Source organism: Buteo buteo, chromosome 3 (assembly GCF_964188355.1).
Source record: "Buteo buteo chromosome 3, bButBut1.hap1.1, whole genome shotgun sequence".
NCBI classification, from domain to species: Eukaryota; Metazoa; Chordata; class Aves; order Accipitriformes; family Accipitridae; genus Buteo; species Buteo buteo.
In genome coordinates, this window is record NC_134173.1 from 32,052,295 (window position 1) to 32,078,014 (window position 25,720).

Sequence of the window (25,720 nt, forward strand, 5' to 3'; positions counted from 1 at the left end):
ACTGTTCTAGAATCTGAGTTTTCAGCATTGTTCAAGAGCTCGGCTGATGCCATGAACTGTTGCTGGCAGATGCAGCAACTTCCAGGGGCTTTAAAATGTTGATTCTCCAACTTCATCTTTTTTAAGTGTATTAACCATTTTTATGTGCATGTAGTTTTACAGTTTCATAAATTCACAATCTTACAAATTTTTAAAGCTTTTTAATGATTTCTAGTCTCCCCCTCAAGACAGTGACACCATTTCAGTCAGTACAATTTCAACAGATCATTCAGAAGAAAATTTAGCTATTTGTGTCTCAAGCTGGAGTATTTTCCTTATATAGCCAACATGATTTTCAAAAATACGTATTGGTTTTCTTCCTAATGCGAGATCTTAGATGAAAATAAAGTTTGAAGGGTTCCTGTTACAGTTTTTTTGCCCTCATTATTTCGACCTGATTGATGCTGCAGGTTATTTATAGCTCCATGACTGCTATGTTAAAACCTTTGCAGACTGACTCTATCAGAAACTGTGTATTTGGAAGACTTCCAAGGTTGCTGCTACTTTGGAGTAGGATCTGCTCCACACTGGCTTCTCATGGACCCTCTGGGGCTTCTGCTCTGGGAAGCCCTGCTGATGTAGCCAGCTCATACCATTGACATACAATTGCTTACCTTGAGAGGTGCTACTTCGTAGTATCTTTCTACCTCACCCAAATCTCTGTGATGTTACACATTAGATGGTACAACCTTAAATAGCCTGTTGCTGATACAGTGAGGAATGACCGGCTCTTGATAGAAACAAATCTCCTGGCATTGGAGATGACTGCCAGCGGAAATCCTTTCAGTGCTTCTCCTCGGCTACAGAAAAATGAGGTGTATGCAAGGAACACCACCAAAAGGCCTTTCTTTGCCAAATATTTCAACACCTTATAGCACGTAAGTCTGTTCCAAGCAAAGGTATTTGTCCTCTCTGGCTGCTATACAAATAGGATTGAGTGGCAAAATTGTAAATAAAATAAAATAAATAAGTAAAATAAAATTGTAAGCAACTGGAGAAAAAGCCTCTCTGGCTCTTTCAAGTCCCCATTTCAACTGATTTGTGTTGTAAAACCACACTTCCACAGGCTTGCTTAGAACCAGGCCTGCAGCTAAATATTTACCCAATAGATTTTGTTAGATCTGTTTCACTGCCTCCGGAAATGAATTCACACCTCTTAATTCCTAAGTACCCTTTGCCTCTGGGCATCTGTAGTGAAATGCAGGTATGAGAAGAGCTGAAATAGAGTTGAGAAACTGATAACCTGAGTCAATAAGCAGTGGATTGAGAAGACAGAATGGTCCTTTGTCTCTCCAGGGTTTGGAAATGGAAATTTTCGAGCTGAAAAGCGGAGCTGGACTGGGGTATTCCAGGTCCTTCAGATGATGCTTGAGAAGGATTTTGAGTTGTGTTGTCAGGCTTCCTGTGCCCTCCACCTCAGCTCCAGCCCTTCCCAAGTTTGATCTCCTGGAGAGAAAGCAATGTGCATGGGGAGGTGCCACCACCCCCTGCAACAGTGGGAGAGGTGAAGAGGAAAGGCAAGCTCTTCTGTGGGAAATCAGCAGCAGCACACGGTGACAGACCACACGGCTGGGCCTACAGCTGGAGCATGAAGGACACTGTCTTCCTGGAAGTGCCTTGGTCAGGGGTCAAGGAAAAGCCCTGGTCAGCTCAGATAGCCTCTCCAAGACCCGCAGCCCTGCAATGGGTTGTGTTCAGTGTCCTCGGCAGAACAGTCCCCTGCAGGCCAGACACAGGTCAGGAGGAGCTGAAGGTTGGCCACTCACCCCACCAGAAGGTATATCAGATAATCCCACCAGTTTTCTTGGCTGCTCAGTGTGTTATACTACGTTAATTCATCTCACCTCTTAGTCCTGCCCCTTAGAAAAGGGGCATAGTCCTGGTTCTCCTCTACCAAAAAGTTTTTGCTCCTCTTGCTGATTTTGCTGCAGCTGTGTCTTGCTCTTGCCCGTGATCCTGCTACACAGGACGCACCTGGTTTTGTGGTGCAGAGCCCCACCTCTGACCATGTCTGCCCCTAGACCTGGGCTTGTTATAATCTTGCTCCTCATGAAGCTGAATGAGTGACTTGGCTGCCTGGCTCTAATTCGGGCCCTAGCTCTTTGAAGCCAATACCTCATAGCAATGCCTTGTGACAGCAGAGCAAGGCTGACTGTTGTTTCTCCTTCTGTCACATAGGTTTGCCTTTCCCCTTTGCACGTTGCAAAGGCCTTCACCAAAGGCCAAGGTGGGAGGGTGGGTGGCATTCTCTTGCAGACCAATGGGCAAATGTACCTCTGTCCAAGGGCAGGTTTATAATTTGAGAAGTGGAAGAATTTGTTCCCGGAAGTTCTGCTATGTTGTGGTTCTGCATGTAGCTTGAGCACCTTGTAAAAACTACCAGTTAGTTTAGCCCAGTCCAAAAAAATGACCTGCCAGAATTTCTTCTCATAGAAGTTGAAGAACATCTGAGGAGGCACTTGTGCCAAAAGGCTTTATCTGCTCCCTTTTCTAAGGGAGGGGCAGCTTCTTCACAACACTAGCACTGCTCCTAGTCACCTTGTGTCTTTAATACACTTCACTGATTTTTAGGGTCCTGTGTTACTGTCATCTTTTTCACAGGTAAAAGGGGAGTCTTGCAATTCTTCCATCTTTTTTATGTTTCAGCCTTTGGCATCTGTTGAACACATGGGAAAGATCTGAGCCCAGTGCCCAAAATCCAGCTGCGTGGTTTGCTCCCTTCCTTTGCTCTCTGATTACACTGGAGGCTAAGGCAAGAAACAAAGTGGTTAGCTGTCACTGAGCAGTCAGCTGTAGGACATCACAACTCTATGATATAACACAGGGGAACTCTGAGAAATCAGAAGTTAGTAGAGGCAAATGGATGGTTTGGGAGAGAACGGACAAAAGAAAGGTAATAGTGAAGGCAGAAGGAGCAACAGGGGAATAGGATGTGGCTTCTGAGCTAGTCTACTTTGAAGGCTGTATGTTTAAGAAACTAAATTATGAAATATGTAAGAGGAAAAAAACATACATACAACTGCGAAATGAAAGATGAGCCTCTACTGATAAAACTCTACTCCATGCTATTTTATACCATAGAGAGTCTTGTCCAGAAACAATTCTGGAGTCTCCATTTCGCCTCATTGAAAATACAGTGTTGGGCCTACAATATGTATTTCAAAGATTTATTGGGATAGTTTTAAAAGCCACAGACTGTAGGGCGTTCACCACATCTCTTGAGAGACTGTCCACAGCCTCATATATCTTTCACTTCAGAGTGCTGTCAAAATCGGACATTTTCTGTGTTTAAGTATCATTCCTTTTATTCCTAATTAAATGCTGTGTATCACACCTAATAATTCTCTCCTCAACATGAACAGCAGATAGCTATTTTATTCCCAGCTCATCAGCATTTAACAAAACTGTAAAGGTTTGATGTTATTCTCTTCCCAGAAATCAGACCCTCCGGTCTCCACCCTCTGAGTATTTACCCATCTTTTCTCCTGGCTCCTTCCACTCTATTAAAGGCTTCCAGACAACTTGGTGCCTAAACCAGAATGTAATAGTTGAGTGTGGTTGAACCAGAGCCAAACAAAGGGAGAAGGTCCCTTGCTTCCTGCTCTGATGTGATGCATTTGATAAGGCAGACCAAAAACACACCACTGCTTTTTTGCCAGAAGACTCAGAATAATATTAGACATGGTTTCAGAATTAAGCAAATGACACCTGAGGTGTGAATGCACTTATTCTTGTTTACAAATATCATTAAGCAGTTTAGCTCTAATCTGCTTATTACCAACTTAAACGACTTCAATTTAGATGCCTCTGGACCAATTTAAGGATCGACTCCGTTTACCAGCAGGGCTCAAATTGGACATGGTTTTGTCAAGGCAGGGCTGTGGCACTTCTAACTAACAGAGACTTCTCAGTTTCAGTTTCTGTTGCTCTCTGAAGTGCACTGGTCACTGCTTTGAAGGCTGTCTTGTTCGGCGTGCGGCCGGAGCATCACGCCGGCGAGCTGGCTGCTGCTGGCTCAGCGGAGGGCTGGTTGTACACGGTGCCTCTGAGGGTGGAAGGGGTCTGTAGCTACCTGCTGGTCGTAATTACCCGGGTGAACGTGCTTCTCACCTGTGACAGTCAGTTCAAATAAGTTTTCTTGTCAAAATCCAAGCCTAGCAAGGTGCCTGCTCTCTGAGAGGATTTGTGTAATTGTCTCGCTCTTGTGGCCCAATTTGCAGTGCCCCTGCAGTAGCCACGAATGCCATGGCGGGTCTGGCTGGGGTGCAGCCGCTGGGCTGCTGTGGGACATGGTTACAGGTGGTCAGTACCTGATACTGAAAGTATCCGTGCAGTGTGCTATCTGCTCAAAACCAAAGCATTTCACATAAAAATTAGCTTGTAACAGTTTGCATTGGTACTCTTTTCTCCCAGAACATATCATGCCTTGCAAGCTGCTGGAGGCCTTAATGCTTTTCTGTAGGGTGTCTCTTTGTTTTCACACTCACCATCCATTCCTCTTCTTCTGCCAGCTGTAAGGCTTTCTCGTTGATGGACGCTGATTTTTGGTGACCAGTCTCTGTGTAAGTGTGGTGGATCTTGGAAACGGCACCTTCACAGCTGGCAGTTCAGTGACTGGGTTGCTCCACGGGATGGTTTCTGAGGTGCTTCTCCTAGAACCTCTGTGTTGCGTGGGAAGAAGCTCCTACTGAATGCAACCGTGACATAAGGACAGGAAAGTCCTTATTCATTCATTGAATAGCCTCACTGAAGTCCATAGCAGTTCTCCCAGCGTAAAAAACTACCCTGCACACGTGAAAATGGTGGCTTGAGACTGTTAATTCTTCCCAGCAATGGGAGACATGCAGCATGTAAAGCATTCATCTTCTGTTATGGCTTTATGTTTGCATTTAAATGTAAGTGGTTGTTTTGTACTAACTGTATGTAGAATAGTAGAAGGAAAATGAGATCTTTGCAAAGGAAGGAATATTGAAAAATTAGTTCGGGAAATTTTAGTCTTTTGTGGAACATGACAGACAGGTACAGACTTATAGTGCTATGTGACTGTGTCTTGATTGTTTTGGCACCTCTTGTAACCTGTCGTTAATTTTACAAAAGTCATTTTTCCATGAAAGTTGATGTGTTCTGTGCATCCTAGAGCAATGCTTGAGTAGGAGCATGTCTTCTGACTTGATTACCCTTAGATAAGTGTTTCTAAGAAGCTATCTACTTCATTTTACATGAACAAAAATCTCTTTTAACAACCATTTGGGGATTTCAAAGTACATCAGGAATCTTTGCAACCCTAGCTGCCAGTTTGATTAGCTGTGCTTCTTCTGGGCTTTCCTGTGCTCCCCCTGGCTTTATTCACATTCCCTCCTTGCCATGGGAAAGGTAGGTTCAGGACACTGAAATTTCTCCAGATGAAAGTCTGCTTAGAAGCATATTTCTACCAGCTGAAATGTTTATGCTGCATTGGAGGGATTTTTATAACCTAAATGTTTTTTTACCATATGATTAATACTGTTTTATTAAAAATGTTCCTCTCCAAGTATATTTTGCATATGCAACAGTAATTCTAGTTTAGCAGGGTCCAAACAGTGTTAGAGGTAATGTGCATATCTGAGAGGAAAGAACAGGATCAGTGAATCATATGTAGCAGCCTGTTTCTGCTGTGTCCATTTACAAGCATCACCAGCCATTATCTTTGCATTCAATGTTTCAAGCATTAGCTTTCTGTTCTGGCTTAGTGTATGAGACTATTTGCTACATAATTATATTGTATTTCATTTTCTTCTGTACGCTATTGTAATAATCATATTGCCTAATAAAATAATGTCAGATTTTAATTAGGTTAAAAGTAATTTGGTATATTAGGGTTTTTATTTGAGAAAATAAACTAGCCGATAGTGCATATCAAGCTGTCCATTTTTTTTGTTTGCATTTGCTTCATTTCCTGTTGTCCTTTACCTGTTGAAATAAGGGTGCGTTTTTTCTTGAATTGTTTTAAGTTATTACAGCACTTCACAGCCTTACATCTAACATAGTGATGTTGTAGTGAAGACATAAGATGCCTAACTTACTATTTATTAAATTGATAGTTTTGCAAAAATTCCTGCTCCTAATAAATAGCTGCACCTTATTAATCACTGAAATGAATTAACTAGACTAATGTGAAGGGGTATGGTAATATTGTATGAGGGTAGTCCAGCAACAGGAGGCCTAAATTTGCTGGAAGGCAAAGACAGAATGCATTTGCGTCAAAGACAGTTTTGTAACAGAAAAGCTTATGCTAACCTTCTGTGGTGGGATACTTTAGGAATAACCAGAGATGTATGAACTGATATAAAATGTAGTTCTCTTCGCAGTTCACTTTTATAAGAGTGTCCTGAATAGTACCTCAACATACATCCAAATAATGAAGAGGAGAAGGATGAAAGGGGGAAAGATTCTTGTGTTTCTTACACCCTTCTCTAATTCCTTTTGCTTTCCAAGTGACCTCAGTACTCTGTAAACTTCCACAACACATGCAGAGGAGGTATGTTCTCTGTTAGATACATCTCTGCATGTGACTAAAGCTTATCTTGTGTTGGGAGATAGTCTGACTCCTCCTTGAAGTGCCATTTCCAAGTACATTCCCTTTTATATACACTGTTTGTAGGCTGTCCTTTTTGTTAGACATTTATTAAGGACTAAATAGAAAAACCTCTGAGCCTGGTTCAGCAGTCCATTCCTCTTCAGCTAAATACTTGGTCAGCACAATGGAATTCAAGCATGTGCTTTGAGTTCAGTGTGTGTGTAAAGGCTTTGCAGAATAAGGAGAGATTAAAGAAAGCTTTTGTTGAACTGGAGCCCATCTGAGTTTCCCTTTCCTATGCATTCACCACTAGAAGACTCAGAAACATTTGTATTGGCTTGTAATTTCTTGTAACTTAAATTTTTACAAATGTAGACATCTCATTGCTTGGATTTTTTTCCTGCTGTTTCTTCTGTTATCACATGGTACTGCCAGCCTATCTGTTCTGTTTCTGTTGGATATAATGACTGTATTGCTGTACTGCTTGTGTGGTTATTCACGGGTATGCAGGCAGGCAGTTATGGAATGAGAATATATAGACACTGATTTTAATCATTCTGACTTTGGGATGGTTGGTATCTTAATATCTTGAGAACTGAATTATTATAGCTAAGGCTGTCAAGTGAAATCATTTAAGCGATGCACGTGGAACTTGTTTTCCCACGACGAACCTAGAGACTTAGATGCATATCCTTCAATGTGATCTGGTACTTGAAAACAGAATTAAATGGAACAAGTTGGTGTCTGCTTTAAAAGAATCATCAGCTGAATGCAGCCACCGAAATGATTGAGTTGTATCACTTTTACCCAAGTCATCAAGCCACTGACAGAAGGGATATGGCCAGGTAAAAAAGAGAAAATCTCCCATTTCCTTATTCCCTGACAACAGCTAATTGCTAAAAATGCCTTCTTCAGATATTAATTAGATCAGCCTGTAGGCTGCTCTTACTTGCATTAAGGATCTGATTCCTCTCTGCATGAGATTCACACAGTCTCAGTAATCAAAGCTTCTTTTGTCTCAGAAGGTATACTTAACCCAAATATGCTCATAAATTCGTTAATTCCCATCCTAGTGCCATTATTCTGTCCTAGTGACTGCTCTTACTGAACTTCAAGACAAATTAATAGCTACCACTATGAAAGAATATATGTGAACAATTCATCAGTGCCTCATCATTCTTTCGTTTGTAATTTATTTTCCACCTTTCCCCCAATTATATCTGGAGAGACTTGGATTTCCATGGGAATGTTTGTAAAGATTCTTTTCTTTAGCTGTGTTGTTTAGATATAATTCAGACTACTTTTTCATTAATATATTTGTTATAGTATTTCAGAAAATTAAAAAGTGAAAGAAGGCCAAAGGGGTCTATTTCAGGCATAAAGATGAAAAGGTTTAAATTCTTCTTGGTTGTCAGTTGAATAATGGAAAACTCTTCTTAGCTGATTAGGTTTTTTCAACTTCTCTGAATCAATGGCAGTTCAGTTAATTGTGTGGATGCCAAAACTTTTGATCAGGTAAGGTGACAAAAGCCAGCAGTCTCTCTATTAACTAATTTGTTTGACTACCCAACAATACTTAATTTTAGTGAAAGATTTTCATAGTGCACACAAAGGAGCTCAGTAATTTCAACTGCCTAGGAATGTATCTTCTCCCACAGCTACCATTTGGTTTATTTAGATGTTTTTATAATTCTAAGGAGATGAAAGTACCTACTGTCCTACAGCAAATAATCATCAAATCCCTATTTACAAAAACTGACAACTTGTATTATTAAAATTGGCAGAAGCCAGGAAATGCTTCCCAACACAATTCTATCACTGACAGCTTACTCAGATGAATTTGGGTTTAATTATGGCAGTACAAGAAGAACTGAAAGATCCCTTTGACTAAGTAGGAGTTTAATTATATGTGAAATCCTGCAACCTGCTTTGTGTCTCTACAGTGGCAAATAAAAAGACCTGAGAGAAGACCAGAGTATCAAAGTATCAAAGTATCAATTACATGCTTCCTGTGATAAAGTCTTTATAACTTTTTATCCCTTGAGTTTCATTACGGTTTTCCCTATGAATTATTCCTTGCTTAACCAACTGAAAGTAGTAGAATTGCAAATTTCAGTGTTTAAAGGTGATCAGTACTTTATTGAACTTGGTTTTTAGAAAAATAGTTTTAAAAAAACATATGTTGAAGGAAGAACTACAGTTCGGGTGAAATCCAGCTCCATGATGAGGGCATGGCAAAACTCCATTAAAAGATTAACACATCAGACAAGCAGATTTGGCATTGCGTATCATCAGCTTTTGTGTCTGAGTTTTGGGGTTTTCTTTTTCTGGAATGCGTTTTGAGTGTAACAAAAAAGAACTTACTGTTAGCAGAGGTTATTTCTAACTACCCCTCAGGTGAACTAAGGCTCTGAAACATCATGCATGAGTGTAAAGGAAATCAGTATCTGTGTTATTTTTTAAAAAATATTTAATAAACTTAGATGAAATATAGTTTTAAAATAGCATTTGAATAGAACTTTGAAGAGCTTTATTTAAATCTGTACCAGTTAGCTAAAATCAATCCCTACTGTTTATCAGAACTGTTTATGAGAAGTGATGGCAATGAAGCACTGGATAAAAGTTTTTTGGAGCTGACCAAAATTATTTTATTGGATAATTTTATACTCTCAAAGGATGAAAACATACTTGAAGCACTGAACGTTAGTTTATTTTCCATGTTTCACCCAGCAGAGTAGTTTTTTGTAGTGCCAGGAAGGCTGACTCTGAAAGACCATGGTTAGAAAAAGTCTATTTTGACTCTCATGTTTTCTGTCTTCAAACTGCATTTTTTTCGTTAGTGATGAACCTCTTCACAATTTGTTTTTTAGACCTCACAGATAAGATTTGCATAGCATTCAGACTTCCTTGAAGACTGAGTGTTACAAAAATGAGTTGCAGTGGGTGCCTTATTAGGCATTTTTGACAGTTTCCTACTAAGGATACAAAGCTCTCGAAAGGGGAACTGCTGAAAAATCTGTTGGAAAATTCTTTCTTAAAAACAAAAGACACATTTTGTTAAAGGAATAAATCAAGAGAGAATTACTTTTTTTTTTCTTCTTTGTAATATTAAGATTGCAAAATATGACAAAAACAAGAAAAGGCAGACTTGCTGAGGCTGATGTTGGAGTTGAACTTAGCAACAGCTTTTGTTTTCCTTCTTCACTGTAAAATGCTCATCTAGATAAAATACAAACAAGCATTGTAAGTGCAATGCAATTATACCTAGCCTCAGGAAAGAGCATTGACCAATTTTACTATAGTACCAAAAATTAGTCCTGGAACGTAAAGCTCAGAGAGACCTATTAGGGACCTGCTTCATTAAAAGATGTGGAACAAGACATTCATATGGCACCAATAAATCCATTAAGGGGAAGAGGGCTCTGAAAAGGCCCTTCACAATTCTCATTATTAACTTCAAGGATTGCTGAGGTTGGTGACTTTGCAAATACGGTTTTAGCTAGCACCCACTGTCCCTTTTAACCCTTTATTCTCCAATCCCAATTAACTTCAAAATAACAGCCATAACTCTGCTCTAGTTAGCTGAGCAGCATCCACCTACTAGGGCTGAATTTGGAGAACATGGGAGAAGAGGAAAAATCTATGGAAAATCTTCTCTTTCATATTGCTATGAATCCTGCATGAACACCACTCCAAACCTAGCTGTTGACTACAGCTTTTAAGTTTCTCATAAAGTAACTGTAAGCTAGACCCTAGCAGGATCTTTCATTTTCATAAATCAAAATTTCTGGTGCTGGTAAATTCTGAAAAGGAATAGCAGTTTGTTTTGTATGCAGGGCATTTTGATAAAACTGTCCCAAACAATGTCAGACAAGAAGCCTGTGCTGCTGAAAAATGTTACTGTTGTCTGCTCAAAGCTGGGTTTAAATATTGACCAGCTGCATAGAAAATAGCATCTGATTTGTCAACAGCATGAAAAATAGCCACTGAGAAACCAGTACATTTCTCTGCATCCTAATGCTTCCAATTCCCAGTGATACCAAAGCGAATATCTAACATTTGACATTTCATGGAAGAAAAAAAATAGCTGTTTATATCAGGAATTGAAGATTTCCTCACTAGGGAAATACAGACTGCTCAGAATAAAGGATGCTTGAGCCTGATTGATACTTTCTACCAAATGATGGGACTTTTTCCAAAAGTGATCTTGAGATACTCACTGTTGGTTTTACCAGTCTTCTGGAGCAAAACCTCCAGCTAGAAGTTGCATCCCAGAATGCTCCAAGCACTTCCAAGCCACAGCAAGCACGACTGGACAAGACTCGGGGAGAGCAAGTGTTCTTCTTTTTCCTCTGTGCCTGCTGTGATGGAAAAACCAACTTTTATCCAGCCTGAAAGACCATCAGGAATGTCACTGGTCAGGATTCAGAGCCTCTTTTGTCAAATGCATGGCTGCGTCACAGCCATCACATGGTACTTGATAAATTTTTCATGCCACAATTAATCAATTTCAGCAGACGATTTTCCTCACTGGCGTGCTTCCCACCTCCCTGGAGCACTTCATCCGTCACGGATGAACAGGATGGAGATTTGTGGAAGTGTTAATGGGGTTGCTTTTCTCAGAGCCATCAAACTGTGTGTGCATGTGTGTGTCAGGTCGGGAATTTTTGACAGTCTCCTGGGAAGTGTATAGAACTCTCCAGAGGGGAGCTCCTTCTCCAGGTATACAGGCAATTACTTCTTTGAATGTTTTTTTGGGCCTAATGATTTAATTGTGGCAGGCATTGCTTTTACCATGCATAGAGATAGCTCAGGAAATGGAAATACACTAATTACAAGAAGGATGACATAAAACAGGGGTTAGTAAAATATACTATTTACCCTATAAATACTAAAACAAGAAAAACACTTACGTGTGAAAGGCATTATTACAGTACTCATAAATCAAAGCAGCACAACAGCAAAGGAAAGAAAAATGGGGCATTTAGTTCTCACCTTACGTATAATATGTGTTATTCCCTGTCAGATTTTATAAACAAATAAAGTATATTAAAAACCAGACCAACTATGCTTCTGGTACATGATAAGCATGAAAGTGAAATTGTAATCAAAAATGTTCAAATCAAACTAAATTATTTCCTTATTTATTCTTTTCCTTCAAGCGCTACTAATGTCATAAGTTTTCAGCCTGAAACACTGATAGAAATGTAACATTCATGGTATCTTTCTCAGAGGCTGGAAACCTTATGCTTGGAATGATTTCTGCTCTGGAATGTCTGTAATATATTGAAGCCTTAATACTTTGCTAATTAGTACCTTACTAATTAGCCCGTGACAAGAATTTTAATTAGATGCACAGGAGGTGTTCTCCCTACCTGCAGTGGAGGAGCTATTTCCTGGGGAGAAAAGTGAAGGGAAAAAGATAGTGGAAGGAATCAATAGAAGACAAATATAATCTAATCCCTACTATGGGAAGAGTGTACATTAATTAATATTTTTCAAAATTATGTCTCTGATAATTTATTCTGTTTTGTAAAGTACATTAAAGTTCACTTTGTGATTTGCTCTTTTCCCCTGTAGAACAAATTGTACTTTTTTCCTGTGACTTGACAAGTGTTATAAGTAAAGTGAGAAATATTGGAACATGACTGTAGTCAATTATGCTCACGGCCAGCCCCAGGGACTGAGCTGAGCGCATCGCAGGCTCAAAGCGTGAGTCTCTGTAATCTGAGTTAAAGAGCTGAGCTGTGTACCTGTGAGCTGGATCAAGGTGAACAAGACTGAAAAGGGAGATGCCCAACACCCATGACCAATGGCATTAGTTGAGCCTGGGCTGTAGCACGTTCTGGAGTTAAAAATGCATGCAAAAAGCTTCAAAGACACAGTTAAGTGAATTCCTATCAATGGCAACTCAAAAATAACAATATTGATGAGCATCAGCTATAATTTTTTCTTTGTCAGGAAAAGATGCAAAGGAGGGATAGAAGATATCTATCTGAAAATACTGCCACTGCTGATGTTCTCATTAGCTTAATGGCATATATCCCATTGCAGAGGATTTTAGGATTGTCATTTGGGATGAAAGCTATTTTAAAATCTGCAACATACCTAGTGCAGTGAGAGTCTTAAAAGTACAAATACAAAATTTCTTCTCTCTCCAAGGAAGCTTGAGTTGTGTGTGTATAAATATAAAGTTATTTGTTAGGCCTGGTAATCCCCATAAGCCCCAGCAGTGGAAAGGGTGATTCAGTTTCACTAGGTAATGGGACATTCTGAAAAATGATGATTAGGTCCGGGGAACATTTTATATAAGGAGATATAAACATCAACAAAAGTAAGGGGAGGATGAATTGCACAAAAGGGAAAATCAGTTAATGATTTTTACCCCATTGAAAGGATACTTTAGAAATGGGCTCTCTGAAGGAAGTGGAGAACTTGCTGTACAATTTGCATTATTTGAAAAATACCTTTTTTTACTTCATTTTGACTGGGAAAATTCTTCTGCATGGTGAATAAGGTCACAGGTGAGCCACGTTCCAGTGGGTGCTCTGTAGATATTTGAAAGCGATAGCTAAGGAATATTTTTATCCAAGAAGCAGTATGAGGGAAGGAAGAATAAAGTTGCACCCCTTTTGTTTTCAGTAAAGTTTGCAGTAATCAACATGAGACCAGTGACTATTTCATGAATGTTAGAGAACATTGGTGGAATGAAAACAGCAAATTAATAAATGGAAAAAGATCTGTAAGATTTAAGTGTAAATTATATCAAAACTGAAAGAAGATGATGTAATCCTTGTGCCAAAATCAAAATAACACAATCTCAGTCAATTAATATGAACAGTATATAGTCTAAAAACCAGTGGCACATTGTTTGTAGAGTAATTCTGAATATAGGAGAAGTCAGAGAAAATTATGATGGCCTGTGACTCACTCTACAAATAATAAAAGTTAATCTGAAATTGTATTTGCTCTGAAGTATTCACTCAACCGCCCTGCCTGCTGAAAGATGCTATCTTTTCCAAGGGCTTTATTAACCCACCTGTCCTATGAAATCTGGTCATTTATGGCAAATTTGTCTCCTACTGTAAGTTCAATTAGAAACAGAAAGGAGTGGGGAACTCAAGCTGGGGTTAGTGGGATTACATCATTTTTCATCTTTTACGGGCAGAGATTTAAAGCTGATCCATGTACAAAAGATATTACTACTTGCTGTCTAATTATGATGCAGGTTGGGTCTGGCGTATCTTGAGGTATATCTCGTTTTGCAGGTAGGTGTGACTCTTCCCTGACCCCTCTGAGCTAGCAAGACACCAGCTACCTCCAGATCAGAGGCTGTGTGGCCACTTCTGTAAAGCAGTATACTGAAAGCTATTATCTCTGCAGAAAGGCAGGATATATTAGTTCAGACTTAATGCTATGCTGCACACATCTGTATCACTCCCGGCCAAATTAGAGCATAAGGGTGAACTTGAATATCCCTGCAAACAGGCTGCAGCCATACCCTTTGTCCACTTCTTAGTGGGACTGCTGCTCACATCACAAAATGTCCACCATAGACAGCACTTTAGCAGAGCCTTTATCAGTACTCTTGAGAATTTAACAGACTATTTGGAAAAGGCAGTTATAATGTACCACCACTTCATTTGAACAGCACATTTTGGAAGGGAAAAAAACCCCACACAACAAAACACTTCTTATGTGATTGCCCTGCTTTTTCCAAGAAATAAAAGGAAACTGGTTTTCCCTCCTGAGTCCTTTGGTGATGGTAGACTTCAGCATCCAGTACTTTTATCCTTCCTGTTATATACATATGTGGGTTTGCTATGGGATACGGTGGAATATTTTGGCTTGCAGGCCTCTACAGAGCATCTCCTTTATATCCCAGGTGGCCCAATGTTATTTTACACAGTCTAGTTGAGACAAGGATGTAGATTAAAATGCAGGTCAGAAGCCCTAACCAGGCTTGGCAGGGAGGAAACGATATTGGTTTGCTAGAGTAATTACCCATAGGAAGTGGTGATGCTGACACTGGTTTCATTTTTTGAGTGCTGCTAAAGATGTTTATCTTTACTCTGAAGGCTTTAGTCTTTTATGGTTTGGATTCTGGCTGTGAAGTAAGCTGCCTCTTTTCTCTGTGCTCTATCCAGCAGTAGCGCTCTTCAAAATATTCTGAAGATTTTTATATCTGAAAACTGAAGGAAAATATATTCTTGCTTCTGAGCCTTTTACTGGAACTCATTTAATCAGAGACGTACTGTCTTGAATTTGAATGAATATTTGGAGTGTATTTGCTTGAGTAAATAGAGAGTATTATGTTGTGGAGTAGAGATTTAGTTGTTGTGTTATTTTTTTGTCTCCTCCACCCAGAATTGGCTAGAAAGGCATTTTCTATGCTATAAAGTAATATTCAAATCTTTTATGATTTCTTCTCTCTTACATAATTTAAACTGAAGATTCCTTATTTAAGAAAACCTAAAATGAATTTCAGAGCTTGTGTTATGTAAGTCAGTTAGTTACATCAAGCAGAAAAACTGAACATTGCCTTTGGGAGAGAGAGAAGAGAAAAACAAATGCTTGAAAGCAGAGTCTAGGGAATGGAGGACAATTTGGGGACCAGCTTCTCCTCAAACTGTGCCACAGAGAGGCTAGCAAAAGGCATTGGGTACACACGGAGCACCAGTCAACCTCAAAGGTTCTCCGGGATCAATTATGGATGCTTATGTACATATGTGCAGTCTGGGATAATGCTCAATATTTTCACATGATTTTGTCTTCCAGAATGATTGAAGATTGTGGGAAAAGAGGAAATACCATGGCAGAAAGAAGGCAGCTGTTTGCAGAAATGCGTAAGTACTTCCAAGAAATGTTTCGCTGTGATAGACCAAGCCAGTTGTAATGCAGTGTCAGTAAAATCTATGCAAGCATTCCACCTCAGGTAACTTATATCTCCATTTCACAAATGGCTTAATGTCATGAGACCAAAACTACAGGAAAATGGGCTGGTTTGACCAAATAGCAGGAGAGAAGGATTTTCTATGTCAGATTTTGTGATTGTATTATTTTAATCAGTAGCTTCTTGAGACAAAAATACTGCAATACACAGGTAGCAATGAAGAGGGATAAAGGTCCCCAAAAGACTACATCTTTTAATGGGGCTATCTGTAGTGGGTTGACCCCAGCCAGCTGCTAAACACCCACACAACCACTTGCTTAATCCCCAACCAGCCCCCAGTGGAATGGGAGAAAATATAGGGAGAGCAAAAGCAAGAAAACTCATGGCTTGAGATGCAGTTAAGAGCTTGAAAGAGAGAAAAAAAAAGACAACAAAAAACCACAAGTGATGCAAAGGTGGTCACTCACCACCTCCCAAAAGAGACTGATGCCCAGCCAGTCTCGAAGCAGTGTCTACCTTGGAAGACTAAATTCCCCACCCCATTCGTTCCTACCCCAGTTTTATTGCTGAGCATGACATTTTAAGGTATGGAGTATCCTTCTGGCCAGGTGGGGTCATCTGTCCTGGCTGTGTCTCCTCTCAACCTTTTGCCCACCCCCAGCCGACTCTGGGAGGGGACAAAGTAGGAAACAAAAAGGCCTGGATGCTGTGCAAGCACTGTTCAGCAATAGCTGAACATTGGTGTGTTATCAACACTTTTTTAGCTACAAATCTAAAACACAGCACCATGCAGGCTGCTATAAAGAAAGTTAACTCCATCCCAGCCAGACACAGTACAGGGACTCATATACTACATACCCCGCTTCAGCACATTTTTTATAGTTTCTAGTGAAGCTTTGTGCTCCCTGCAGAATAGTGTGTCAGGGATGTACTATACTAACAATGTTCCTGCAGTTCCCTCAACAGTCGTCTATTTCTTTTACGAACAATCCACCATTTCTCAAGGAAATTCTATTACAGATGAAGTTGGAGACTGTCACCCTGTTACTAGATTTAACTAAGTTCTGTCTGTAATTACTAAGCTTCCTATTATTTGTCCCCTGCAACATACTGAAAAATGACAGAGCATCTCCCCCGCCTTCTGGGGGAGACTAAGATGAGCATTACTGGGACTTGAGCAGCTATGTGCACTGAAGGGCTCGGTCTGTGCCGGTGAATTAAACGTGCTCAGGACTGTTCTCTGGGGGTGAGCCGAGGGGTGACCGAATGCCCTACATCTACGCTCCTGAGCTCTCCAAATTAAGGACTTCTCATTCACATGGCCTGCTGAGATTGGTCTTGGCCCTTTCCACTGTGTCCACTAGCTCCATTGTGCCCTGTAATTATTTCAGTATCACAGAAGGCTTGCTGTTGCAACTCGGATGGATATTTCTCTTGTCCCTTGTGTACAGCATCTTGGACCAGTGGAGGGAGGGGTTGTTCTTTGGCCAGAAGAAAAAAAAAAAAAAAAAAAAGAAAAAAGGATGATGCATTTGGATGATGCATTTTTCCATTATCAGAACATACTATACTCTAAATTAGAATTATAGAGAGGACTTGAGCTTGTATCAGCTAAAGTCAATAGCACAACTTCCATTAACTTCAGTTAGTTTGAAATATTCCTAAAATGGAAGATAATTGCTTAAGACTTTGCCGTGAGGATTTATGGTTTGTTCCCACAGTTTTGAAGGCTGTTTTGCTATTAGGTTGTTTTGGAGGAGTTAAGGAGGTGTTGGGAAAGTTTACAATCAGCAGTTAGAGGTGGAGGAGAGACTGTTTTCCCATACTGTACACAAATTGTTATTGTTTACTACTTTTTCTTTCACATTTTAGTATTTTGATGTATTTACTTGAGTCTGGTTTATCTCATGTGTGCTTCCCTTTTCTATTTGCCTGCCTCCCTTCCTCCTCTTATTACGCATGCACACAGAGAACTGGGTTCTAACTAGGTAAAAAGAGGGGGAAATACTAAGTCTTTGTGAAAAACTAAGTATGTTTTAGGCGAAGAAATGTCCATACTCATACAACACTGAATTTTGCATTTTGAGAGTCCTTTGGATTCCTGTGTCTTTAAAGGGTGTGCTTCCCTGAAACAGAAGCTAATCCTGACATTGCATTCAGGTGCCCTCAGCTGTGTGCAAGCCCACATGATCCACGTTTAACAAAACCCATGTGCTCGACACACCCTACATAATGTTGGCCATGCGAAGCTTCTTGACATTATAACAGATATAAGCTTATGGTAAAAAGTGAAACTCCACAACCTGCCGATGTTAGAGGAAGAAAATTCATAATACAGAGGACTTTTTGACAGTGATTTAGGTTCTTGCAGTCATATCTGCATGTCTGTGATTAAAACCCCACAATACTTTTAGAGAGTGGGTCATGTTCCAGACTACACAAGACAGAAAAAAAAAGTGCAACTTTTCCTGCCTTTTAAAGTAGGAAGTTTGATCTGAACAAGGAATAGATGGATTTGACTCTTACTTTAGATTTGGTCCACTATGTGATATTCCCTGTATTTAAAGAAGTTTAGTTTGACTTTTTTGTTTCCTTTCCTTCAGAAGAGGCCTCTTTCTAGTTCCAGATTACAAACCTTTGTGAATTAGTATCATAATCAATATCATATTGTGTAGAATCCTGTGGTTAAAACTTAAATTGTCTTATATCTCAAAATGCACCATTGGATGTCAAATCACTAGGCTATCGTTAGTCTTCCCTGACATGCTCAGGTATATCCAGACTGATGAAAGAAGTTCAAAATGTACATCACTATTGTGCTGCCAGCACGTATTATCCAGCAAGAAATCAGCAGCCAAAGCTTGCAACGTATCACTTCTTTGTTATTTTTGCAAACTGCAAACAGTGTTACATGAGATGAACGTATTCAAAGGAAACAGTGAAACACTGCCAGTGGGCAAAAGGAAGGAGCAGCCACTGGCAGTCCTGTAGGCAAGTTATAAATTCACAGTCTCCTTTGCCGTGCTCAGTCCCGCACATCTTTCCACTTGTTTTTCAGGACTCTCCATGTAAGTGAAGTCACTTTTCTACAGAAGTTATTTGAAAAATAGATCTCTGACTGCGGCAAAATGTGAATCATGGTAAAATTTAATTGTCTGTTCCAGGGATTTAACAGCAAAAACACCTACTCCCAAAATAATATTAAAATAATACCATCCACTGTGTGTGTAAATAGTAAAGAAAAAAAGCAACATTATCGCTTGCAAACTTGTTTATTTAGGATTAATACTGCAACCTAGGAAGCTCAATGAACCAGAGTCTCATTTTGCTTTGAATCTTTACATCTTGTTAAAAGGGTGAAGTTTTATAAAGGAGCACTGGAACCTTTTATTAGTAGCTTTCACTAAACTTAAGAGGGAAAAAGTTGAATTCATTTTACTCATTGGTCCTATTAAAAAAAGGAAAGACTTAGGTGTTACAAGCATTATCCTCCCCTTTACCAGTTAAGAAGTTTTCCAAAAGCTGTCAGTGAGGTACTAAAGGAGAAGAGAAGAACCTGTGTAATTTAACAATAAAGCATATGATGAAAAAAATTAAAAAAGCTTTCCAGACCTGAAGATAAGTAGTTAAAGGTAGGTTCTCCCAGAAGCAGATGGTTAAGACAGCCAACGGGCAAAAGGGAGTAGCTGGGAGCCCTGGGAAGATTGCATGGGAGAATTCGGTCAGGAAAAGAGCAGAGTCTGGGGAGAGGGGAGAGTATCATTCTCGTTTTCATCTCATGGGTCAGGGCACATCTGAAAAATTTGGGTCCAAAGGATGGCAGATTGTTTAAGAAAGTGTGGGTGAACGATGCCAACATGGCCACATGTACAACAGGGCAACTGAGCGGCCAATCTAAAAATGTCAAGAGGAATCTTAGAGAAAGTGTTCAGGAAGCATGTGTAAAAGCAGAATAGGGCCATATTCCACTCCACTTCTCTTGCAGCCTGACTGTACCTTGTTTGGATGTGTTTCATGCGGACAGTTCCTTAAACTCTGGTTTTTGTAACTTGGTACCTTGCTCAACTGAATAGAACAGGTTTTACTCCTGTTACAGGGCCAACCACAGTGAAAAAGCAAATATGCAAAATTTAATTGAATGTGTTTCCATTAAATGTGTGGTAAAATTAATAAGCGGTCTTGTATTTCATAGGCCGTATTGTAGCTGTGAGGCAACACTTCTTTATGTAAGATACCAGCCACAAAGGAGAAGGATTTAAATCACAATCTCCTCATCTACTTTTGGGGGGTTTGGGAAGTGTTACGAGTGGTACAAAGCAGCAGGAGGCCTAAAGACACTGTGCCAGGTTTTGCCCCCATCCTGGTCCCGCTCTGCTGCACTTGTATGTGAAGTAGCTACCAGTCAGTTTACACTCATCTCCTGGACAGCTGCTTTGGAAACGTTGCCAGATCTTTAAGCTGGAACAGCCAGGGCCAAGCTATGTGTGAAACAGAGAGCTGACCCTTTGAGGTCTCCATTGCAGAGAACATACCTCTGCAAAATGGAGAAAGGCCTCACACCCTTTGCATTATTTTTGCCCCCTTCTGCAGATTGCTATCAGTCTTTTTGTCATGGCATGATATTTTTTCTTATTTGGTTTACTGGAAATACCTTGTTCTGAGCAGACATGTCAGACAAAGATATTTGTTATGAGCTTTATTGTTAAATATTAAAATTAGATGGAGGTTTTCCCTGCTGTTGGAGCCTGGCCAGTGTGTCTTAGCCTGCAGCTTGACCAGATTGTTCTTCAAAGTGACAGAGGCAGTGGGCTGACTGTTCCTTGCCTTTCTTTATAAAAGTCTTTTAATACTGTAGCTCCTGCCATTCCCCTTCTTTCTCCTCACCCCTCTCTACTCTCCCTGCAAAGGGGAGAGCCTTGAAAATTATTAAACGGAGTCAGCTCATGTGTCCTTTTTGTTCTCAGGCTTCCCTGCTAGCAAAGATATGCACAGGTCATATTCCATACAAATGACGCTGTTACTCTCTTCCACTAGGGGCTCAAGATCTGGATCGCATTCGTTTGTCCACCTACAGAACAGCATGCAAGCTTAGATTTGTTCAGAAGAAATGCAACTGTAAGTATGTCAGCGCTTCCTTCATACACCATTGTTATTAGCTTTCCATTGCACTCCCCAGTCTGTCCTTCACATGAGTCACAAACCGGGACTGTTTGATCTGGCATTGCAAAGGACACTAATCAGAGTGCCTGGGCAGATTTTAAATATTAACCTGTTTATATAAGGAATTTGTCTCAAACATGCCAGCAATTCAGGCATAGAAGGGTGGGTCATGATGCAGGCCACAGCTTTAATTAATAAGCATGTTAACTACATTCTCCAGTTTTCTTGTAAGATAACATTTGCAGGTTCCAGCAAGATCCTGCAAATCAAATGCTTTTATAGCAACTCCATGAGAAGAAGTGGTGGTTCCAGTCCTTGTCTATTTGGGGTGCAGCAAAGTAAGTGCAATGTCAGTCAGCCCCCTTATTTCCAGAAGGCCAGTTAGAAACATCTCTTCTAAGAGGGTGAACCTGCTTGTAATCTCTGCATGTCTGTCTTCCTTCGTCTAGGCTTCATTCTTGAGAAGTTTCTCACTTGATTAGTGACTTTTTAAACGTTTCTTCTGAGATTCAGTCTTTCTTCCTTTACTGCCGCAGTTTCTATTACTACAGTCATGTGCTGTGAACTTTAAAGGGGAAATATATATAAAATCATTTCTTCTCCATCCAAAAAAGTATGCCGATACTTACAATGGCAGCTTTTGGTTTATGCGTTTTACCGGACCTTTCCACACCGAATCAAAAAAAAAAAAATCCTAACCAGGGTAACTCTTGTCAGCAGTAGCAGGAGGGAGAGGACTAATGCAGAGAAGACAAGTTTTTTCAGTCTTCATATCTAAACTAGAATGACAGCCTGGCTACGCTTGTGCTACACACAGCGGTAAGTATGTTAAGAAATGCTCACTGCAAGTAAAGATTAACCACCCTGGAGAGAATTCCTAGTTTTGGGGTTACGTCTACCTGTCTTACGGAAATGTTTAGCTTATGCTGTCCAAACATACTGGAGAGGCCAAACTGAGGTGGAAAAGACTTTGGAGAGTATTTATTGGGTTATTAGCTATGGAGCTGGTCGTTCAATCACTTCCATAGCACATTTCTCACGTGTTTAATGTGTGTTTAGCTGAAGTATGAATTGAAGGATTAGTATCACATTATAAGCAGGCTACCAGACACAAAACCCAGGAGGGGTTTAGTACTTGCCCAGCGGCTGGCTTCTCCCATTCAGGAGGAAATGTACTGAAAGACACTATGATGTTGCATTCAATTGTTTATTTTATTTTTTTACATTTTATGTTTAAAAGGATGAATTTTTCACTTCATTTTCATGATAACAGAATACAATAGTCTGAGGTGACAAAAGTATCCAATTAAGTTGACAGTGATAGGAAAGTCATAACACTAATTGCTTTGATAAGTGTATACAAAGCAAATGAAAACAACTAAGGGTGTAATAGCCTTATTGTTGGGAGTGGCTGGCTGGCTAAAAATACTGGTTGTTAATCTTAACTTTGTTCCTCTTATTTATCAACTGTGATCTGCTTTTTTGGAACTATTGCTTGTCTTCATAGAGAACCAATACACATGCCCTTCAGTTTGCCAGCTTGTGCCAAGTTGCTCATGGACAGTGCTTGCCTTCTGGTTGCTGTTGATAACGTAGGAGAAGTGATTTGCTGGTCTTATATCAAGACTTAAGCTGTATCAACCTCTTCTGAAGAGAAAAAAAAAAAGGAAGAACTTAAAATGTCGTCCTAAGAATAAGGTTCTGTGCAACTTAAATAATGTCTGTTGCTCTGGAATGGGCTGGATTGCGTGCGTCTTTTCACCATCAAGTACAGTTTTCTTCTAGTTGTTTCTAGTAGACTGCTGCTCTTCCAGATGGCTTTCTCTTATTAGTGGGAAAAGAAGTCATTCATTCACCTGATGTGATTTCAAGCAATGGCTGTCCAAGACAGAGCTTCTAAACATAGAGCCACTGAACTGAGCACTGCCCTGAAATGGTTAATATCAGACCTCCAGCTCATGTCAGCTACTCTTTTGGGTTTTTTACCCTACAGAAATTGCCATTATGCACCACCCAATAGTAAGCTCAGGAGAAAAAAAAAAAAGACATAGAAAAAAAACATTTCTGCTGCATCTGAGCTGTTTCATTTAGGGGAGAATATAAAAAGAAAAAGCTCAAAGGCAGTTCTGCTCCACTCCCAGTGCATAGCACCTCCTGTCACTCAAGCCATCCTTGTCTTCTTTCAGCTGTGCTCTCCTGCCCTGCCCTGGCACACTGGCCCAGACTTACTAGGAAAAAATTGCTTGGAAAGAGTGTATTTAAGGGATTCCTTTAAAGAGCTAATTTAATAAATTGCAGGGAGCTGCTCTTGGCTACAAGCTGAAGGTGTATGAGGATTGAAGCAGAGAGCTGCTTTGAGTGCCAGAAGTGGCTGTTCCAAGGAAAGCAGAGCAGAGGTTTTATTAACACCATCTTTTTTACCCAAAGGTGCCCATTAGCATAGACAGTGACAGGGTATCATTTAAGAGGCAGCTATGCTTATCACAAACAATACACTGTTTGTTTCTGCTGTCTTTAATGCAGACACAGCCACAGGTTCATCTCTTGTCCTCCTTTGTGAATTCTCTCAGTACAAAAGGGTATTTTGCTGAAACCTTCAGCAGCAGGCTGGGTTTTACTGGTGAAGGAGGCAGTGTGCAACGAGAGCCATTCTCTCTTGCATTCCTCCTGAAACTAGTTAAACTATCTGGCCAAAGATTATAGAGGAAGTGAGAGTTTACCACCATTTACCAGAATACTGCTCACTACATGTGTTGTACTTTGAGTACTAACACTGTTGATCAAATTAATTGCTCCATGGAATTATTTCATTTTCAGAAGAGGAAGACTGCTTTAAAAATATTTAGCCAACAGTCTTTGAAATTGCAAATATATGTCTTTCCGATAATTCTATAAAACTTTTGGAAAACTACTATGCATGTGAAAAGTATTTATTTTATAAAAATCTCTCTGAGCATTTAAACTAACAGGCAGTTTAAATAAAATCAGCAAAGTGAGAAAAGTCGGTATCAGTCATTGCAACTATTTGTCAAACAGGATAGAACTGAATTCAGTCCAGCCATATTCTTGAGAAAAGCAAGAAATTCTTCTTAAGAACTCAGAAAATGATAAGTAGATAAATTTGAAAAAGCTCTGATGTTATCTTTCAAAGAAAAATTCCTGCAAACTTAAGCATTCCCCTTTGCCTATGTTAACGCTACAAATAACTAACAGTAACATTTTCAGATTATTGTTGGCACACTTCTGAATCTGCTAAGTGCCCAAATGTGGGATGCAATATGTGACAAAAACCCCAAAAGTAAGAGACCTGCAAAATTCTACATGCTGAAATCCTAAAAGTTGGGAAGCTTTGTTAGTGCACCATGAATATAAACTCATTTTATGCTTCGCTATTTCTGCTGACAATTTCTAAAATTGGAATTAATTAAAAGAGGAACTGTAGGTATTGTAGGGACTTTTGAGGATGTGGTGGATACAGAAAGAGATGATTGCAGGCTACTTGCTTATTACTTTGCAGAACTCCAGTAGCAATAGACCTGTTGCAATAGCAATAGTCTTCTCTTAGTTATAAATACTAACACAAGATGTAGATACGTCTTCCATAAAAAAAGAAAAAAATAAAAGAAATACTAAAGCAGTCTTGAGAAGATCTTGAGATTTGGGCATGAATAATTCTAAATGAATGCCAAGAGTCTTGGACAGATGGACCCCAGAGAAAACACTGCTGGTGGTTACGTCATCTTCAGATCTCAGAATGTAAAGCAGGAGTGTGTGAGCTGACTGTTGCTGCTCTGCTGGATCATAGTGTTGGATATAGTCTCGGAAATAGCAGCGCCCTAACCATTTGAGGTTAAATTTCATTATTTGGGATAATAAAAGCAAATAGGAAGCAGGTGCAGAAACCTGATCAGACATGGTACATGTTTATTCCGGTCTGTACAAAATGTACAAAATGCGAATAGCTGACTTCATCATCAACTAAATTTTCTAAATGTGCTTTAAAGCTAAGTAGTGCATGCTGCAAGAATCAAGGAGGGAGATGGAAAAACTGCAGGTGAGCACCATGAGGTCTGCAACAGTCACAGAACTTGAAAACCCTGCGAACCAGTGTTGCTCTAACAAAGTCAAACATCAGGGTATTGTCCTTCACTTCACCTCCAGTGCATCGGAGCAGGTTTTGGAGCACACGATATACATTCTCACCATACAGACTCCTGCTCAGCTCCCCTTACTGCCAGGAAAATGCCATCTTAACAAGGTTGATATACAGCAATTTATCCATAGCATTCAGACACAGAAGCATAATAGGCTTTTCTGAAAAAAGGCATGAAGGACCAATGACAGCAGTCGCACGTATCTTTCAACATTCACCAGTATTCAGGAACCACCAAAAAGCACAATTTATAGTTATCCCCAGTGATCATTGTGCAGTTGGTTTATTTTAATATTTGGTTTTAGTGAATTTATTAAACCCCAATTGTTTATACAGAAAAACATGGTGAAATATCGTGTTCACGTGCAAATTCCCTCTGGGCTATGGTCGCAGCAGGAGTAGAACATAGCAACATATCATAATCAAAACCATCATACAATTAAACATCACTCACTAATACAGAACTGTACAGCTGGAAAACTACTGCTGTCCTTGATGAACTTTCCTGAATGTGTTGTAACATTATTCTATGACTCTGGCTGCAAAAAGCAGATTTTGCTGATTTCCTTAGATCGGAATAAATCATTGGCAGTTGAAAGCTTGAATCTAAAGCTGTGCTGGTGATTGATAGTTATATGAGGCTTAATTAATGCAGACAAAAAGGGAGCTTGTTTCTCTGGCAGTTTAATCTTAACACCTTAGGGTTTCCGTGTCTTTGTTTCTCCCTTCAATATTCTTCTGAGTGAGTAATTTTTTTTTTTCATTGTTTTGTTGTATCCAAGTTGTAGTACAGCTGTTTCCACATAGGCAGTGCAGCTGCCATGATTGTGATGGAGACCTCGTGACTGTCCAAGACAGTCTCCTCCACCTCCACCCTGCTCTTCCTCCTGCCTCCTCTGAGCTTAAGTAGTCACAGCTA

At 39.8% G+C, this 25,720-nt stretch overlaps 1 protein-coding gene across 21 annotated transcripts in view; it reads left to right on the top strand.

Annotated features, from left to right (window-relative positions):
- DTNA (dystrobrevin alpha) overlaps positions 1–25,720 on the top strand; it is a 231,552-nt gene that overhangs the window by 115,333 nt on the left and 90,499 nt on the right. For all 21 annotated transcript variants that reach the window (XM_075023237.1, XM_075023235.1, XM_075023236.1 and 18 more), the window contains 2 exons: positions 15,374–15,441; positions 20,523–20,603. In XM_075023237.1, the coding sequence (XP_074879338.1) occupies positions 15,375–15,441; positions 20,523–20,603 (148 nt within the window). In that variant the 5' untranslated portion in view covers position 15,374. The remainder of the gene's footprint in view (positions 1–15,373; positions 15,442–20,522; positions 20,604–25,720) is intronic.